This window comes from Dacryopinax primogenitus, assembly GCF_000292625.1.
Source record: "Dacryopinax primogenitus strain DJM-731 SS1 chromosome Unknown DACRYscaffold_12, whole genome shotgun sequence".
Classification (NCBI taxonomy): Eukaryota; Fungi; Basidiomycota; class Dacrymycetes; order Dacrymycetales; family Dacrymycetaceae; genus Dacryopinax; species Dacryopinax primogenitus.
In genome coordinates, this window is record NW_024467209.1 from 22,254 (window position 1) to 40,113 (window position 17,860).

Genomic DNA, 17,860 nt, shown 5'->3' on the forward strand with positions numbered 1-17,860 from the left:
GACTAATTTTGTTTTCATCCCAGAAAGGACAATGCTATTGCAGCATGAAAGGCACATGACACAATACGAGTGTAAAGTCCTCGTCCCAGGATAGATGTTCTACACCATGAACAGGCCAAGTGGAGAGCAGCTGAAGGTTGTCCCCAGTCCAGTCCCGCGGCACTGGGCTGGCGACCATTTAGCCCCTACTGAAACGCGAGGATTAAAAAACAAAACAAGAAGCACGATCACTCCCATGAAATGGAAGGCACGAGGAATACACCTCGGAACTGCTGGGCGGGATTTTATCCTCCAGAAAGTAACCTTTATAATCTTGCAGCCCTCATTCAACTCAGATGCAAGATCCCTAACCCGTCTGCTAAGGCGCTACGTTCGAGTCGTAGTCTTGAAAAAGGTGGGCGATCGCGAGACGTTGAAAGGACCGGTGAGGACGTTTGTCATTTATGTATGGTTGAAAGAAACGAACAATATTTGTCCGCCGGCAAGATGGCCGAGCGGTCTAAGGCGCTACGTTCAGGTCGTAGTCTCTTCGGGGGCGTGGGTTCGAATCCCACTCTTGTCAGAGAAACATTCTTTTGTTGGCTGCTCTCTCCCGGCCTTTCCTCTCTCGTTCAGGGACCCTACCACTCGTGCGGCGTCACTGTTGCCCTAACACCCTTCGGTGTTGTTTTATACCGGGTATAACAAGGCCACATGAATTTCCATGCTTTCCTGTCTTGCCTGATTGGCACAAGTACGGCTCATATTGTTTCTATTCAGAAGGCCAGAGTCTCAAGTACAATAAGAAATCCTATTCGAGAGCGGCCCGAAGACTTTCGCTTTCACTACGCCATCCGCGCACTTTTGGCAATGTTAGGATGGTCCCTGAACAAAAACTTATCAAACGAGGCTTACTTTCTGCGGCGGAAAAAATCGTCTGTGCAACGCTGTAGAGGTACAGCTCAGTCATGCTGTGGATGGAAGAGGCTGGGATGACTTACTAATCAGGACGATGAGTCGCACAGAGGTCCTTAACGAGGATGCAATCATAGCCCTACATTTTGCGTAAGCGAAGCGACTTATGCATGGGTAAACTCACAAGATAGTACGCGTCAACAAAAGTGCTATAGACGCAGTTGTCCGTCGCGGCTGAAATAGCGTTAGACTGTATTACATCGACAAGGCGAGAGGTGGATGGCTTACTTCCACAGAAGAAAGTAGTGGTAATTTCGTTCTCCGTGAGCCACACGTTGAGCGGCTGGTGACCGGTGAGACCACTGAAGCGGGTCTTCCACAGCAACACATCCGTGCCGGCTTTAATCCCTTCCTCAGCTAAAGGCTTGAGCGGCCCGTAAAGGTCTGCATTCCAAGATCCCCTGGCCAGTTTTCCGCCCTTATCGGTGCCATCAGCAAGTTTACCGATGCTCTCCCCGAACGGCACTGCCCCAAAGTCAGGTAGTATCCAGAACACGGAGAAAATACTCACCGCCGTCGCGCTTATGCGACACATCCAGGTAGGACGGCGGGATTGTCTTGTAGTCCCCTTTGTTGAAGCCCATCTATAATAACCCATTCAGACGGAATTCCGACCAAAGTTCAATTCAAATTACGTTGAGCCAGACCACGGGCATCCCCGCCTGACGGCATGCCTTAACAGTTTCAATCATGGCTGGAACCATCTCCGTTCCGCATCTTCCAGGACCGCAATCATCACTGACGAAGTAGTCTACGAATCATATTAGGATCCCCGATGCCCCTTAATGACAGGTTTGCGCACTTTGCATATCGACAATAACCAAGGCACTCCTCTTCGGCAGAAAGAAGATATCTTCCTTACTTGTCTTCATGGGCTTCCCACCACCCTCACCACGAGTCAGGTCATAGCCTTTCTCAGTCTTCACCCAGCTACATCAGCTTATTAGCGCCAGTACACCCCTGAACATCCGTCGTACAAGTTTAGGGCATTGCCAATCTTGAGTTCTAGCATATTTGAACAGAAAGTTGAATATCGTGTAGGAGACCTAGAGGGGGACAAATTCAGACGTACAGCTGCAAGAAGCACATTGCTATGACTGACGTTCTCTATATAACGTTACATCGGAAGCCATGCGGAAGCGCCCATAAACCTCCACGCACTCGGGCATGCCGAGTGCTATCATTGGTAGGATACCGCGCCGGCAAGAATGATTTCCAGACCAGAATTTCAGTCTGTATTTGAACCCCGGTTGCCGTATGGACTTGTCTAGCACACCGCGATCATTGTGCATTCTGTGTCCGATTGTTTACCATCAGCGTCCTTCAAGGACCTGTCAGATCGTTAGACCAGATAATTCCTCAATGCATGTGCTTACAAGAGCCCTTCACATCTCCATACGATCCGGCACGAAAGACCAGTGCGACCTTCAGAAAGCAAAGTCCATACCAGTTCTGCCCGTTTGCATGGCTCCGCCAGTCGCTCGGCGGACCTGCAACACCTCTAGGCTTGGCATAAATGCTCTGATGCCGAAAAGAGGCGCTATCTTGCGTTACTGTGCCGAGGTGGCACAAAAGATCGCATTATTGATGTCTAGCCTGAGGGTAATTTTAGAGATAGATCGGTTGCAATGTCCTTATCGCTGACTGGATGATAACCAAATGTGGCGTCAGGGTGAAGTACGGAAAGAGAGCGGGCGACGCGGAACGCCCTCTCTAGGGCGTAGAGCGGCTTGTGCTGAATGAAAGCATCCCCTGATATGAGCGTCGACGTCAAAATTCCAATACTTACCATAAGAATAAATAAACCAGATCTCAGACCAAACATTTGACTAGACTTCACCATGCCTTCACCGGCTGTCCAATATTTCATGTTTCAAACCCATTGTCGAGCTTCGGTTCTTCGTTGTCCAATCGAAATAGTGGCCTTACTTGTCTATTCTGCTTCTCTCCGTGATGTGGAGATGAAACTAAGGCAGGGGATGCGCTCCGAAGGCAGCGGAAGATTGGCCGTCAAAGTTTCACGTGCCTCTTTTATTCGGATGTTTTGCTCGACCAATGAAAGTCTTCAAAAGACTCGCAACCTCCATAAATCAGGCACACGATCACAAGGACGGCCTATCGCACATATTTGCCGAATATGCATCGGGCGAGCTGTGATTGCTTTGGATAGGTGATGTGGTGTGTGTGAAGTCGGCTTCCATTGAGCCTATCGGCCCGACCGAGCCTCGGCATCGACAGGATTGTGGGGAAGGTACCGGTACACACACTGTTATTTTCATCTGAACCAGGGCGGACCCCAGGGGCTCGATAGTGATCGGCGGGAGGTTCTGTCAGTGGTGCAAAGTTTGCCGAGCGATACCGAGATACCGATAACGGAACAAAGGTTATGAGTGTTTGCATTGCCACCACATGGAGGCAGACCATGAATATGAACTCTGAGCGGAATCTCTCCGTCTCCACCTCTTTGCCGTGCCTATCAATTCTACCTCTATCTCGGCCGGCAACAGAATGCGTTCTCTTGCAGCAACACCTCGTCCCCTCCATTCGATTGCGAGGCACTCTGAGGACTATATGTAGCGAGTTGATAATGAAGCTTCTGTACTTCCTCCCCCCACTTTCATCCCTCTTCTTTAGTTCTGGGCCGATTTTCACAAATCATGTCTAAAACTGAAGCTACACACCGGGTTACGATCGCCCCAGTCGAAAATGATGAGGCAGTCATCGCTGAACTCTCGTCGAAAGGCGCGACTCTTCACCCTCTCGACAACGTTACTGGTGAAGCAAACAAGGGAATGGGCAGGTGGTATTGGTTCACGGGGATCTTCGACTGGTACCCGAAGCATATGAGTCGTGCCGAAAAGCGCCTCGTCCGCAAGTTGGATATTGTTATTCTCGCTTTCTGCTGCGTTCAGTTCTTCTTGAAGTATCTCGATTCCACTAATAGTAAGTGTGAATATGCCATGCTTCACACTCCACTCATCATGGAACCTAGTTACGAACGCATACAACTCTGGCATGTCCGACGATCTCAAGCTCTTCGGGAACGAACTCAACTATTTCAACGTAACATACAACTGCGGCTACATGCTGGCACAGATTCCTATGCTTCTCGCTCTTTCTCGACCGGGCTGGGCGCGCTGGATCTTCCCTGGTGCAGAGCTTATATGGGGTGCTATCACCTTCACCCAGTCGAGGGCACAGAATGCTCAACAGCTTTACGCCATCCGGTTTCTTCTCGGAATTGTTGAGGTGCCGTCCTTCTCCGGTACCAACGTAAGTCCGAAGGCGCATCGTTACCTGATCATAGAGCTGATTATTTTCTCAGTACATCCTGGGGTCTTGGTACACATCTGAAGAGATCTACAAACGCGCTGGTACATGGTACATTTCCTCCGCACTTGGCTCCATGTTCTCCGGTTACCTTCAGACTGCTGCATATAACGGTCTCAACGGCGTTGGTGGTATGGCGGGTTGGCGGTGGCTCTTCATTGTAGATGGCATTATCACTCTCCCTCTCGCTTTCATCGGATTCTTCACTTTCCCTGGCCTTCCCAGCTCTAAGAAGCCGTGGTTCTTCTCGGATGAAGAGCATGATCTTGCCCTCCAGCGTATGGCAAGGCAGAAGAACAAGGTTCCTGGAAAGATCACTGGATCCACGTTGCGTCGAGTCTTTACATCGTGGCGTTTCTACATCAGCATTTCGATGAACATGATCTACAACCTCACTTCTTACCCCACCAATTACATGTCACTCTACCTCAAGAAGGCGACCGATTCCCAAGGCCACCTCAAGTACACTATCCAGCAGGTCAACACTATCCCTACTGGTGTTTCCGCGGTGTCGGCCTTCTCCTCCTGGCTCACAGCGTCTCTAGTGAACGTTGTACCGATCACCACTCTCTTCATCGTTATCAACGTATCTGGACTCTTCTGCAACATTATCTTGCGTATTTGGAATGTTCCAGAAGGCTTAAAGTTCTTGGCTTACTTCGGTCTCGGTATCAACGGCGCAAACAACGCTCTCATGTTCGGGCTCGCGAACCAAATATGTCGCCGTGATAACGAGCTGCGTGCTGTCGCTATGGCAGGGATGCTCATGGGCGGATGGATGCTCAACGCGTGGGTTCCCGTGCTGGAGTGGCCGACTGTCGATGCGCCCCGATGGCAAATCGGCTACACCATCCAAATTCCTATGATCTGCTGGCTGTTGTCAGACTGCCTCTTGGCTGTGTACCTCCATCGTCGCCAAGAGCAATGGTATGCCAAACATGGGGAGGAGGAGACAACAGACGAGATGGTTGCTGAGTCCGATGAGGCAGATTACGATGAGAAGAAGGAGTAGTTGGGCACGATTCGCATCTTCTGTATTCAGTTTTTGGGCTATAACCGTGATGTGTGTATGAGTCACGACACTGATCAATCACACGATCATGACTAGAGAGAGAAGGTACACTGGCATAACGTATAAACTGATTATTGTTGTAAAATGCATGTGTCCGGGCCGGGGTGATGTCTCTTTGCCAGAAAATCCCTCCAGCCCATAGTTATGTCAATATGAATGAACAACCGGAAGTTCTTGGTGTTCAGCTAGGCATGCCTGACGCCGCTGGTTTCACTCCAAATCTTGAATCTTTCTACTACCTCCGGAGTGATTCCGCGCCTCGCTGTGTCGATAGACTCTCGAAAGTGCCGGATTCCAACCTGGAATTACACCATAAGCAAACGGCCGTACTCGGTGACTGACACAAACAAAAGCGGCATCGATATTCTCCTTCATAGCAGCGAGGGCGGCCTCTTGACAGAGAGCGGCAATCTCCGCACCAGAACATCCTGTAGTCTACGCCACTCAGCTGGGCGTTAGACCATATAAACAGCCCAGATGACATACCTTCACTGCAAGATCGTGGAAATCTATTCCGGGCTCAACTGCCATTTTCGCTGTTCGGATCTTCAGAATCTCCATCCGAGCCTCGAGATCTGGAGGCCCGACATATAGGATTCTATCCAAACGGCCTGGACGCATGAGTGCCGAATCCTGTGAAAGTTGAGGCCGTCTCCGCGCGAGGTCAATTTCACCCTGCTTACAATAACGTCTGGTCTGTTTGTCGCGGCAACGATCGTCACACCCACGAGCTCCTGGATCCCATCCATTTCATTTAGCAGCGTTGTAAGCATGCCCTCGTGTGCGCCTCCCGCATTGTCCCCCGAAGTCCTCATGCTCCCGAGAGCGTCGATTTCGTCCTCCTATGTCTAAGCACAGGATACGGTCATTGACTTGAATCACACCTACAAAGAAGATGATGGATGGAGCCGCAGCGCGCGCTTTGCGAAAGATCTCTCGAATGGCGCGCTCTGATTCACCCACATACTTGTTCAGCAACTGGAGGTAGATTAGACATATGAGGTTCTGTACTGTGCCAGGCATGCATACCTCCGGACCCTTCACAGCTAAGAAGTTTATACCACTCTCGGTAGCCAGCGCTTTCGCAGTAAGTGTCTTGCTGCAGCCAGGTGGACCGTATAGCAGAACGCCCTTAGGCGGGGTGACTCCTAAACGCTCGAAGGTCTTCGGATAGAGCAGTGGCCATTCCACGCATTCCTTTAGCTTTTCTTTGACCGACTGCTGGCCGCCGATATCCGACCATCGGACAGAAGGTGTTTCGATAAACACTTCGCGCATCGCAGAAGGTCGGGTGCCCGGCAGAGCGTTCAACAGATCAGCATTAGTCAGCTCGGCGGTCATTTTGGGCGCTGCAGTCAACTTAGATGCATCCAGCCACCTGTGGATAGCTAAAGTTCCCGCATCTCGAACGAGTGCGGCGAGGTCGGCACCGACATACCCGTGAGTCCGGTCAGCCAGAGGCTTTAGTGTATCATCATCCAACGAATGAGGAATTCTGGCGAGCAGGACGTGTAATATTGCCAATCGCGCTGTGGCATCGGGTATCCCTGCGAAGCCGTCAACTCAGTGGGTGGTGCTGAGACATAAGATAATTGACGCACCAATTTCTATCTCCCTATCAAATCTCCCTGGTCTGCGCAAAGCTGGATCGATCGTGTTCACTCGGTTTGTAGTCCCGACAACAATAACTCTTCCTCCCTCTTTCTCGTCCTCATCCGCCATTCCGTCCATCAAGGTCAAGAGCGTAGCCACCACTCGTTTCTCAACCTCGCCCGATCCCTCTTCCCGTTTGGGGCACAGCGCATCCAGCTCGTCAAGCACGATTACGCAGGGACTCTGCTTTCTGGCTTTTTGGAAAACTTGACGTAATGCTGCTTCTGTCTCGCCATGGTAGGCTGAGGAAAGTTCGGGTCCGTGGATGAGGATCAGAGAAGATCGGGTGGATGTCGCGATAGCGTGAGCAAGACGCGTCTTGCCTGTACCGGGCGGTCCGTGTAACAAGACGCCTCTGGGTGGTTTGATCCCTGTACCAATTTGAGTTCAGCCCCGTATCTTCGCACTGGTGTGAAGTACGCACCAAACCGGCGGAATAGGTCAGGCCTTTGCAAAGGCAGCTCAATAAGATTCCGGATCTCGGCAATCTGTCGATCAAGCCCGCCAACAGAGGCAAACGCATTCATCTCCTCATCATGATCCATGGTTGGTGCAGATATCGAATGAGCCTTATTACCGTGAGTTTCTGGACGATGATTTTTGCGAATGATGCTTACCACGATGGCATCAGGAGCAGAATCGGGTTGGCTGTTCGTCGGTGCCGACGTGTCCTTTAAGACCACATCTGTGTCCCATCCCACTAATCGTACTTCAAACGGAGAGATAGGTCTGCGTAATGATAGACCATTCAGCCTCTCGCTAAGGGCGAACACGTCCTCCGGTACTTGTGCTTCGTTTTCTGCCCAAGATACTCGAAATTGGTGCGCGACGCCGTGATACTCTACATTCAAGATCTGTGACGTCGTGATATATTTCACATCTACTATAATAACATTCAGCATTGACGTGCGACCCATGCTGGCGGCGCGTACCCAAGAGCTCCTTAACATACGCGACAAGCCTTTCTGCCTTAGACCCGGTAGACAAAGTGCCCCCTGGTTTTCCAGAGAGGGCGCTGCAGATGAGGCTGGAGGCCTCCTTGATCTCTGGCGGTGTTAGGCTGCTGGTGGAAGCGACACTGCTGATGGTCGATAGATGAGCTTTGGATCCGTCTTGCACACCGGCGGTGGCGGTTAAGGTCGAGGATATCTGGATACCTCGACATACGGTCAGTATCCAAATCTCCAAATGGTAATATACGAACTGTTTGATGGTAATGAGGCATTTGGCCATACTATACCAGCCGCGAACGGTTCCTGGAGCAGATGAGCATACGTTGAAACAATGGTGAGAAATATGGACGTACTCCATCAACAGCACGAAGAGCGAGCAAGTCCCCCGTTGCGATCTTTGCCCCTTTGATAATATCGTTATTCAGGAATATGCGCCTTACTGCCCCTGCGAGTGGCTCATCAACGACCTTGACGTTAAACGTGAGCGTGTCGAGTGACATCGCCGTCCACAGAAGGCAAAAGTGGGCGTCAAATTCCAACACATCATTCCCAAAACGGGCGATCCCTGAGCTGACTAATCCCATGCCAATAGGCTTCTCCCCTTTCCCGAAGATCTGGACGCCGAGTCAGCCTTTAGGCTGAACACCTACAGCATTTCTCATACCCCCAGCACATCCGTTGTGCTGTCTCTGTCAGAACGATGTCCACGCCCGGCACGCAGACGACCTTTTCTGCAGAAGACTACTTCCGTACGCAGCACCCGCCCCCGACGCTGGAGCATGATGTAGAGAAGGTCCGGGCGTTTGTGACGAGACATAGGGAGGAGGGGAGACCGGTCGTGCTTGTTACGGTGCGATTGTGCGATTAGATCACTGATAGGAGACCTTATGCGCTGCTGTTAGAGTGGGGGGACGACGGTGCCGCTGGAACGGAATGTGTACGTCCTGGACTATGATATGATGCCCGCATCTGATTTCCTTACAGTGTGCGATTCCTAGATAACTTCAGTGCTGGTAATCTCCACCCTCCTACTCTCCATCCTGGGCTGACCTATACTAGGAACGAGAGGAGCGACATCCGCCGAGTACTTCCTCCAAGCGGGGTACGCGGTCATCTTCATGCACCGGCAGTTCTCCCTTCAACCCTTCAGCCGGCACTTCTCCCACTCCACCAACCCCTTCCTCGAGTTCCTCGAAATCGGGCCTTCGAACCCCATGTCCCCGATTGAACCAGGCTCAGCTTCGGAGGAAGGCGAAACAGTCAAAGTCCTCCCCTCGATGCGGAAGGAACTCCTGACCGTCCTAAGGCAGTATCATGCTGTCCAACGGGCAGGCACGCTCCTCACGCTCAACTTTGTTACTGTGGATGACTACCTGTTCATGCTCCGCGCTGTGGCTCAGGAACTCGAGCCTCTCGGGAGGAGGGCGATGTTCTACCTCGCGGCGGCAGTGAGCGACTTCTTCCTCCCCACGCAGAAGATGGCAAGTCCCAAATCTGATCTGTCAAACTGATCGTACCCACTGAACGCTACGCAGTCCGAACACAAGATCCAATCCGGAAAGGGGAGCTTGCAGATAGAGATGGACCAAGTTCCCAAGATCCTCAAGCCGCTACGGGATTACTGGACTCCAGAAGGCTTTATCGTATCCTTTAAAGTCCGTCCTGTTTCCCTTCCTTCCGGGTGCTCGACTGACCTACGCGGGCAGCTCGAAACCGACCCTTCGCTGCTGATCCCCAAAGCGCGCCAGGCGCTCGAACGCTACGGGCACAAACTCGTGATAGGAAACGACCTCTACCGGCGGAAATTCGAGGTCGTGTTCGTGGAGAAGGACGCGGACTCTAAGGACGGGTTTAGGGAGACGTGGGTCCGGTTGCCGGAGGGGAAGACGGAGATCGAGGAGGAGATGATCAAGAAGCTTGTGGAGATGCATGCGGCGTATATGAGAGAGGGAGAGATCAAGAATTAGAAAACGGAATGGAGACTTGGTGTACCAGCATGATTGATCCTGATTGTATCAAGAAATGAAGTTATTTATTAAGTATATGCTGTACATGGGGTTTCCGGAGATTGGTGCACAAGCCAGATCTTCAGTACACGAGTGAGCTGGTGAAGTTTAGTTTAGAGTCACAGGTAACGGCGCTAGCGACACGCAGACCACGCTGAGGACAAAGCAAGGCACAAGCCAAGGAACGGCTGGGAAAGGCCGAGCACGGCGGTGGATATCGCCGTGCGGCGCTGGAATGCCAGGTGCTGATGGCTGGCGGTGTGCACGCGGTACAGTGATATGAGGTGTGGGGTTTAATGTATAGGGGGATTAATTGGGGTTTGGTTCTGGGAGGACGACCATAAAGAAGAAACCGCTGGTCCAAGAATAGCACCATTGTTCTCAAAAATGGAATTTTCTGTACCGAAAATAGGAAAGTAGGGAGATGGAAGGAAGAGAAGGGGCGGACGTAAAAGGTACATGTGGTGTGTGTCGTGTTGTCGTTGTGAGCATTGTGCTGGTTGGCAGTGCATGAGGGTGGATGGGTGGATGGGTGTGCCTGTGTAGTGTGGACTAATAACCTTTGACCCCTCGAATGCAAAAAGGGGGTTATTGTCATAATTAAGGTGGGGGAAAGGCCAAGGTGTAGCCAAGTGGCCAAGGTGAGTGATGATTCCGTGCTGACACAAAGGGGTTATGCTGTGATCGGAAGCAAACCATGCGGTTGTTTTGCAACAGCCGAATGGGCTGTATAGATGCCGAGACTATGTCCGCTCTAAACGGCATTTGATCCCTTTCTTCCCTTCACCTTTCTATACTCCTCACTCCTCTTGCACCTCTTTCACCCCCCCGCTGTGCTCCTCCTCTCTCCTCTGTAACATCCCCTCTTCATTGCTTTCTGCTCGCAGTCGTTCTTTATCCAACACTCTCTCTTCACTCCCTTCTTTTACCATCCCTCCCTTCTCTCACCATCACCCTCCCAAAATGCGCTTCCCAACACTCTCAACAATCGCTCTCGCAGCACTCGTATCCGCCCTTCCATCAGAACACCATCTCGCAAGGAGGGACATATCCCATGCACGCATCGCTCGTTCCGTCTCAGAGCGCGCACCGGAACCACTTCCCGTCGCTGAACCTCTCCTAGTACCTGTGGCGTCTGAGAAGAAAGCCCGCGATCCGAGCAAGAGGTGCAAGAAGAAGCATAACCCTAACGCAGCGGGGTCGAGCTCTTCCTCCAATTCGGCAACTTCGAGTTCGACCTCAAGCTCGGCTGCCTCTACCCCGACTGACTCTGGTAACTCGGGGAATAACGGTGATTCCGGAAATAACAACAACAACAACGGAAACTCGGGTAACTCAGGCAACTCAGGCTCAGGCGGTTCTCCATCCACCAGCGGTCTTACAACCGCTCCCTCATACTGCGGTGGACCCTCGGCCGACTCCAACTCCCCCAACGGCCAAGAATGGTACCTCAACTGCGGGATGACCGGCGGAGGCTGGGCACCCCCCTTCGTCACCCTTGACCAGCTCGTTACCGTCCCTCTCCAGGACGCGATCAACTCCGGTTCAGGGGTGTTCGACCCTTGCTCCCCGTACGTCGACACCTTCCAGCAGGTCTCCCAAGCTACCGGCGTTCCGGATATCTTCCTCGCCGCGTTCGCCATGCAGGAATCGACTTGCAACCCGGGTGCTGTAGGGCCTAACGGCGAGCAAGGGCTCATGCAGCTCACGGTGGACAAGTGCGGTGGCGCCCCAGGCGGGAACTGCCAGGACGTATACTTCAACATCAATACTGGCGCCAACTACATCCAGTCCACTATCTCCGCCGCAGGGGGGAACGTCGTCCAGATGGTGGGGATGTACAACGGGTACACGCTCGGCCAGACCATCGCTTCCGTCATCGCGAACCCGAACTGCGGCGCACAGCAAAACTTGGACTACCTGAACGAGTTCTTCAACTACTGGATCGTTAACCGCGACGCTGGACAGTCCGGCGCGGCGCAGTACAACAACCAACAGCTGTGCTCCGCTGGTCTCTCGTGGCAGATCTCTACCTCATAAGCGGCTGCGCTCACACCTTGGTCGCCCCCATCGTCCTTTTCCTCCCTGTTCCGCTTCTTCTCAAGTCGATTCGCTCACGCCGGCACGCTATCGGACGTATTCATGTATCAATAGGCTCCTGCCTGCCTCTTCCTTTTTCACCGCACAAGCCCTGGTCGACCCAGCCCCCGCCAGCACCCAGCTGGCCCATACCCATGGCTTCCACCTTCCTCTGCCTCTTACGGTCCGCTCTCACTCGCATCGATTTACCAACCCAATTCCATCCAATTCCATCCAATTCCACCTGTTCATCCCACACCCTACGCGTCCGGACGCCCCCCCTCTTCTCCCCCTTACCTACTTCACACCCTCCTACTCTAACCATGTAACGCCAGGTCTTCAACTAGGCCAGAGTGGGCTTAACAAGCTTGCTTTACACAACTTCATCTTATTACTCGTGACTCTTCATTTGTGAATGATCAGTTGGAGCTTGACGCTCTTGTTTATGAGGAAATCTTGATTGTGTGAACGTGTGACTGTGGGACTGCGTGAGTGAGTGGGTTGTAAGGTGCAAGGCTGCCTGTTTTGTGGGTTTGGGACGTGAGGTGAGGTGTGCGGCACTCATGCATAAAGGCTGCGATGGCGTGCAGAGGTAGTATATTCCATTTCGCATTTTCATTAGATCAAACAACACCTCTCACCTCCCACCTTATTCCTCACCACACACACACACACACACACCCCTCCCCCTCAAACCTTCCTAACCCCCCAAACCCACACGACCCTCCCTCCAACCCTAACTTCCCTCACTCCTTCCTTCTCCCACCCGTGCAGCGCCCGGTCCAGACCTCCTCTAGCAGCGGACATCAGCACTCCTCCCCCTCCCCGTCCCCCACACCCACACCCACGCCCACGCCCACGCCCACCCCCTCCTCCCCCTCTCCCCTCTGCACGCATGACTTCAGCCAGATGCAGCATCAGTTTTGGGTAAAAGACCTTCACTTGCCGCGGAGAGAGATGTCTCGTCCCCCAAGGAAGGTCAGTTATGAACCCATCCACGAACCTTAGTGGCAGGCTCTCGAGCGCCGTGTACTGGATCTTTTCTATGCACTGACAAGGGTCTGCTAGCGCAGAGAGGGATATGTCGCCCCCTAGGACGAATATGGGGTGCTTGCGCTCTTTGGCTAGGGCAGCTAGTTCCCGTGGGATGGAGCAGGTGCCTGCGCAGGGGTCGAGCACTACCACAGAGTTAGGGAAGAGGGAGATATATACCAGCGCTAGGAGGTGGGCTATAGGCGGGGAGAGGGATGTGGGCCCTTGGAGCGGTGGGAGGCGGTGCGCTGGGGTGGGAGGGGGAGGGAAGGAGAGAGCGAGGAGGGCCCAGAGGGAAGGGGGAAAATGCTGGCTCTTGAGAGGGGGCTGGGTGAGCTCCGGCGCTGGGAGGAAAGGGGGGAGGGTGTGAGAGGTCCATTTGGGGCCGAGAGGGAGGAGACGGACGTGCACGTCTACCCCTGGGTTTGTGAGGTTTACGCTCCACTGGTCGATAGGCAGGAAGAGGGAGAGCGTGTCCCCCAAATGACGTTCGATGTCTCGTCGCCTGAGAGTGGAGAGTGGGAGGAGGCGAGAGGGGTTGGAGAACGTTGCCCGGAAGGAGGGAGGGGGGTGTAGGAGGGAGATGGATTCCTGAAGTTGGGAGGAATGGGAGGTGACGAGCTTGTGTAGGGAGGAGAGGAGGAGGAGTTCGCCTGCCGTGGGTGTTGGCCGTTCAGCGTGTAGCGGCTCTCCTTCCTCTGCCTCTTTAGGCTCTTGAGTTTGTTCCTTATGTGCTCGGGCAAGCCGTTTCCTCAGCGCGTTCTCCCTCTGGTTCTCTCGTGCCTTCCTCCCCATCTCCCTCTCCCTTTCCCAGAACTCTTCCCCCAACACCGGGTGGACATCATCCAGCGACACCTCAGCCACGCAGATGAACGCCTCATAGACAGCCCATAGTGCGCCTGTGGCATAGATCTGGATCGCTTGCGTGAGGAGAGCGTTGGATGGGAAGCGGATGAGGACGTGTGAGGAGTGAAGAGGTGCTGCTGTTTTTATCTGGGCTGAGATGTGTTCGCCTAGTTGATGAAGGATCGATGATAGTGCATAATCCTCCAGGCCTGGATGGATTAGAGTGAGGGGATGAAGAGAGGGAAATAGCGTACCTGTTGGGACGTGGAATGCGATTGTTAATATTTCAGTGTCTGTCATTGCATCGCTGAGATGGTCAAGCTGCGTTCAAATTGAATTGTAAGGATGATGACTCAAATAGTAACGTCATTCCTTCATTACGGGCAGATCGGTCTGCGTTCACTTCACCGAATTAGGTAACATGACAAACGTCACTCTCTTTGCACTACTTTTCACTCCCAATGGAGAAACAGTGGATAACACCTCACCGTCCTCAGCACTCATCCCGCTGGTCATACCCATTCAACATCTTCATCATCGCTCTCATCGCTCTCACAACAGCCTGGTACTCCCTCAACCTCACTCCCCTCCCTCTCTTCACCACCCGGGCATCCATCTGCCACACCCCTCTTCCACCAATCCACGCCTACGGCCCGCTTGGGGACGACCACCCTGCCCTCCTCCGCGCTGGGAAACAACTCGAGCGTGCAATCCAATCCCGATGGAAGAAAGGCACTATAGACAGTATCAACCTCGCTGTTGTCACCGCCCATGGCTCTGTATGGGAGATCTCTCAAGGACCGTTGCGGCCCAACGAGACTGACCCGCTGGAACGAGGAGCCGTCGACCGGGATTCGATGTATCGTATCGCTTCTGTTTCCAAACTGTTCACAATGGTGGAAACGCTCGTCTTGCAACAGAAAGGAGTGCTGAAATTGTGCGTCTATTCCTTTCCCAGCAAGTATGAATTGATGATTAGGCAGGGACGACCCCGTCACTCGATTCTTCCCAAACTTCACCTACGTACCGTACGAGTGCCCTACCTCGACCTGTGTCCCAACAGAACCTATCACCCTCCGGCAGCTCGCGTCCCACACCTCCGGTCTCGCGCGTGACCTTCCCGCTGGGAGCGCTACCAACTGGCCGCATGAGCGAAGCGGGGGAGGGCCGCCGCCGATCAACGACCTCCCCTTCCCTGACAGGGATACGGTGCTCCAGTCGATAGCCGCGACCCCGCTGGTAGCAGCGCCCTACACCGCGCCGATCTATTCCAACACCGCGTGGTCCTTGCTAGGCGCGTGTAACGTGCAGGCTAACAAGCTGTTTGGGGAGGACACATCCCCCTCGACGCACTGGGAGCTCTTGGAGCGGGACGTCCTTGTCCCACTCGGTCTAAACGGCACGTCCTTCCTCGCAGCAGAGGAGCTCAAGCCGCGCATCGCGGTCGGCTCGGCCTACCCGGGGGAAGTGGTATGCTGACCCCATCTCTCCCGCCTCGCAGCGCTGATACAGTGCATACTCCGCAGGAACTCGATTTCCTCGACTTTTCCAACCCTGCCGGAGGCCAGTTCTCTTCCCTGCACGACCTCGCCAAGCTCCTCACATCCATCCTCGACCCCAGCACGCCAGGCGCCGTCCTCACCCCTTACACGCTGAGGGAATGGGTCCGCCCTATGCACGCCTTTGGGGACGACAACAACGAGGTTGGCCTTGTGTGGGAGATCATGAAGTTCCAGGACTCGTACGGGACCCGACAGCGCATCTATCAGAAATGTACGTTCTCCTCACGCTTCTGACTCTTGCACCTCCCTCACTGCGCATTGTTTTGTTATATAGACGGGAACCTAGAGTCTTCCCATGCGGCGATTGCCATCAATGCGGAAGCCGGGTTTGGCGTGGCGCTGCTGACGACCTCCCCCCAGTCCCAGACGGCGCCCATCATCGAGGACGCGATCAAGGCTTTCCAGCCTGCGTTCGACCGTCTCCGGCAGGAAAGGGCCATGACCATGTTTGGAGGCGCATGGGAGCTCCCTCCTTCCCGGACTAGGAACGCGAGCGAAGCGAGGATCTCGTTCAAGCAAGGGTCGCTCTGGCTCGATCGGCTGATCCTTAATGGCACGGATGCGCTGCAGTTGCTGGGGGGGAGAAAAGGCGCCAGTGGAAGATTATGGTGGACCGGCAGCGACCAATTCCGGTGAGCTGAGCATTCGCATTCCATCCACTGGCCTGAACGGCTACTTAACGGAGGCGTAGCATCGCCGTGGACCTTCCGGGGTACGAAGGCTGTTTGGGCCAGTGGGCCACATTGGACGAGTATGGACGAAAGCAGGGCTGGGCTATCAATTCCCTCGTCTTCAAAGGCCCGGCTTCGCACCGGTCGCTGCATTTCCCAGCAGCAGCTCTCGCTCTAAGGCGGAAATTGTAGCATCCCTACTGAGAGGCCGAGGAGCAATACATGTAGTCCAATGTTGTAGGATAAGCTACTGCATCGTGTGTTTTCCGGGTCAACAGCAGGCCGCGGTCTAACAAAAGGCATTTGTTCCGCATGTATCCCCATGTGTAGTGCCGCCTGCAACCAGCAACCAGCTCAGGCTGGTCCAAGCCGCGGCTGAATAGCCATCGCGTATCACAGGCTGATCGTTCGGGAGGTACAAAAGCGCTAGCAGTGGTGCACTTCCTCGTCCCTGCGCAGCAGCAGAGATATTGCTCTCGATGCGAAACGATTCTGCCAGTGTACGACAGACTGGGATCGATCTATTTCCTCCACCAGCAGCCGCACAATCCTCATTGTCCAAACTTTCACCCTCGACCATGTACATGAGTCCTGCGTCATCCTCCCCAAGCACAAGTACAAGTATATCAAGAAAGAGCACCGAATCGGTCTATAACGGAAGCTCTTCAGGTTCCAGGTACGGCTAGCGTGCCCTTCCAGCCAAAACACCGAATAACAGGCATAACCCTTGGTTCGCCTGTGAATGTTAACGTTAACGTCTCGCGATCGTATCCCACTGCTCCTGCCGCCTCTCGTCACCCTCGTGCTATACCAAAAGGCTGCATCGTGTGTCCTAAATGCACCAGCCCTAAGGTAGCGTACGCATCCTCAACCGCGCTGGTCGCACATATGGAGAAGGCCCATGGACTCGAAGAGAGCATTGGGTGAGATGGCTTCTGTCATACTTATCAACTGTTCAAATGCAAACGCTTATGATACGATGCTTACCCGGACTTGTACAAGACACGCCTAGAGATACAACATGTAGAATATACAAGAATCATGTGGGTCCTAGCTCAGTCCTAGCTCCCCATCATCAAGAAAAAGGTAGTGAATTGGTAGGCCTACTGTACTGATGTGTTCCGAGAAGTGGTAATTGACCTAAAGTTATGGGGGTGAAACATGACTTGCCCAGGCTGCGATGGCAGAGCGCCGCTCTGCCAGCTCCGCACCAGCCCAAATCCTCGCAACCACGAGGCATGCGTTCTTGAATTTGGCGTCTGGGGATAATGGTCTGTCGTCATCGTCTGAGGTATCTAATCCGTCTTCCGATAGTTCGTCGTCGGTCTGGAGGGAGGGTAGGGGTTGGGAGATGGCAATAGGCATGTCATGCCTGGTCCTGATGCGCTCGGAGCGACGGGAGCCCGCGCTCGGTGCGTGCGACGAAGATGTCTTGTATCGGGTAGGGTCACCCCGTTTGGGCGTAGCTTGCCCCTCTTCGGTTTTACGGATCTTGGTTCGTCGTTTATAGATATCCTCTACCGGGCCTCGCTTCGCTGGGCGACCACCCCTCAGCTCGGGGGTATTGTGACTAAATGCAGTGATGAAGGCGCAAATCCAATGATACATCAGCACGTGTGCGGATGGCGGGATTAGAGGATCGATAGGGCTGTCTTCATTATCACTTTCGTCATCCGTAAAATCGCTGCTGAGCTCGCCATAA

General features: G+C 53.5%; 8 protein-coding genes and 1 non-coding gene across 9 annotated transcripts; 5 read left to right on the plus strand and 4 right to left on the minus strand.

The window, feature by feature from the left end:
* Window positions 1-480: 480 nt before the first annotated feature.
* Window positions 481-562, plus strand: DACRYDRAFT_t44. The gene has a single exon. It is a non-coding gene; the product is annotated as a tRNA-Leu (tRNA).
* Window positions 563-747: 185 nt separating this feature from the next.
* Window positions 748-2,996, minus strand: DACRYDRAFT_22963 (Isochorismatase hydrolase). Its single transcript, XM_040773036.1, has 12 exons — window positions 2,600-2,996; window positions 2,331-2,550; window positions 2,057-2,285; window positions 1,932-2,000; window positions 1,757-1,884; window positions 1,590-1,705; window positions 1,466-1,538; window positions 1,183-1,419; window positions 1,079-1,128; window positions 981-1,033; window positions 895-926; window positions 748-840 (listed from the first exon to the last, which is right to left on the minus strand). Exons 4-12 carry the CDS (start codon window positions 1,964-1,966, stop codon window positions 791-793), a joined length of 774 nt encoding a protein of 257 aa, XP_040627395.1. The 5' UTR covers window positions 1,967-2,000; window positions 2,057-2,285; window positions 2,331-2,550; window positions 2,600-2,996; the 3' UTR covers window positions 748-790.
* A 750-nt stretch (window positions 2,997-3,746) lies between these two features.
* Window positions 3,747-5,296, plus strand: DACRYDRAFT_54105 (MFS general substrate transporter; the record flags this gene model as incomplete). Its single annotated transcript, XM_040775230.1, has 3 exons — window positions 3,747-3,897; window positions 3,947-4,227; window positions 4,280-5,296. The coding sequence occupies 3 exons, from the start codon at window positions 3,747-3,749 to the stop codon at window positions 5,294-5,296; spliced, it is 1,449 nt and encodes a 482-aa protein (XP_040627396.1).
* Window positions 5,297-5,541: 245 nt separating this feature from the next.
* Window positions 5,542-8,353, minus strand: DACRYDRAFT_80702 (transitional endoplasmic reticulum ATPase; the record flags this gene model as incomplete). Its single annotated transcript, XM_040776462.1, has 12 exons — window positions 8,316-8,353; window positions 8,214-8,265; window positions 7,942-8,166; window positions 7,627-7,892; window positions 7,434-7,578; window positions 6,958-7,380; window positions 6,386-6,903; window positions 6,245-6,334; window positions 6,040-6,195; window positions 5,843-5,989; window positions 5,705-5,791; window positions 5,542-5,655 (listed from the first exon to the last, which is right to left on the minus strand). Exons 5-12 carry the CDS (start codon window positions 7,552-7,554, stop codon window positions 5,542-5,544), a joined length of 1,656 nt encoding a protein of 551 aa, XP_040627397.1. The 5' UTR covers window positions 7,555-7,578; window positions 7,627-7,892; window positions 7,942-8,166; window positions 8,214-8,265; window positions 8,316-8,353.
* Window positions 8,354-8,662: 309 nt separating this feature from the next.
* On the plus strand, window positions 8,663-10,420 carry DACRYDRAFT_95377 (phosphopantothenate-cysteine ligase; the record flags this gene model as incomplete). Its single annotated transcript, XM_040777295.1, has 7 exons — window positions 8,663-8,812; window positions 8,865-8,899; window positions 8,947-8,975; window positions 9,022-9,443; window positions 9,498-9,617; window positions 9,669-9,898; window positions 10,393-10,420. 7 exons carry the CDS (start codon window positions 8,663-8,665, stop codon window positions 10,418-10,420), a joined length of 1,014 nt encoding a protein of 337 aa, XP_040627398.1.
* Window positions 10,421-10,793: 373 nt separating this feature from the next.
* On the plus strand, window positions 10,794-12,445 carry DACRYDRAFT_22964 (lysozyme-like protein). Its single transcript, XM_040773037.1, has one exon. The coding sequence runs from the start codon at window positions 10,932-10,934 to the stop codon at window positions 12,006-12,008; it is 1,077 nt and encodes a 358-aa protein (XP_040627399.1). The 5' UTR covers window positions 10,794-10,931; the 3' UTR covers window positions 12,009-12,445.
* A 292-nt stretch (window positions 12,446-12,737) lies between these two features.
* On the minus strand, window positions 12,738-14,225 carry DACRYDRAFT_100672 (uncharacterized protein; the record flags this gene model as incomplete). The annotated part of the gene is made up of 2 exons (XM_040767478.1): window positions 12,738-14,134; window positions 14,180-14,225. The coding sequence occupies 2 exons, from the start codon at window positions 14,223-14,225 to the stop codon at window positions 12,738-12,740; spliced, it is 1,443 nt and encodes a 480-aa protein (XP_040627400.1).
* A 161-nt stretch (window positions 14,226-14,386) lies between these two features.
* On the plus strand, window positions 14,387-16,446 carry DACRYDRAFT_80707 (beta-lactamase/transpeptidase-like protein; the record flags this gene model as incomplete). Its single annotated transcript, XM_040776463.1, has 5 exons — window positions 14,387-14,862; window positions 14,909-15,395; window positions 15,452-15,698; window positions 15,762-16,119; window positions 16,179-16,446. 5 exons carry the CDS (start codon window positions 14,387-14,389, stop codon window positions 16,348-16,350), a joined length of 1,740 nt encoding a protein of 579 aa, XP_040627401.1. The 3' UTR covers window positions 16,351-16,446.
* An 858-nt stretch (window positions 16,447-17,304) lies between these two features.
* Window positions 17,305-17,766, minus strand: DACRYDRAFT_108572 (uncharacterized protein; the record flags this gene model as incomplete). Its single annotated transcript, XM_040768682.1, has 1 exon — window positions 17,305-17,766. The coding sequence occupies one exon, from the start codon at window positions 17,764-17,766 to the stop codon at window positions 17,305-17,307; it is 462 nt and encodes a 153-aa protein (XP_040627402.1).
* Between the last annotated feature and the right edge of the window lie 94 nt (window positions 17,767-17,860).

Bases quoted from the DNA above. Each gene is read 5' to 3' on its own strand.
- DACRYDRAFT_22964 (XM_040773037.1), top strand. From the start codon at position 10,932: ATGCGCTTCCCAACACTCTCAACAATCGCTCTCGCAGCACTCGTATCC.
- DACRYDRAFT_22963 (XM_040773036.1), bottom strand. From the start codon at position 1,966: ATGCTAGAACTCAAGATTGGCAATGCCCTAAACTT. The intron at 1,706-1,756 runs GTGCGCAAACCT...TATGATTCGTAG, and splicing joins GGTTATTGTCGATATGCAAA to ACTACTTCGTCAGTGATGAT. The intron at 1,129-1,182 runs GTAAGCCATCCA...ACGCTATTTCAG, and splicing joins CACTACTTTCTTCTGTGGAA to CCGCGACGGACAACTGCGTC.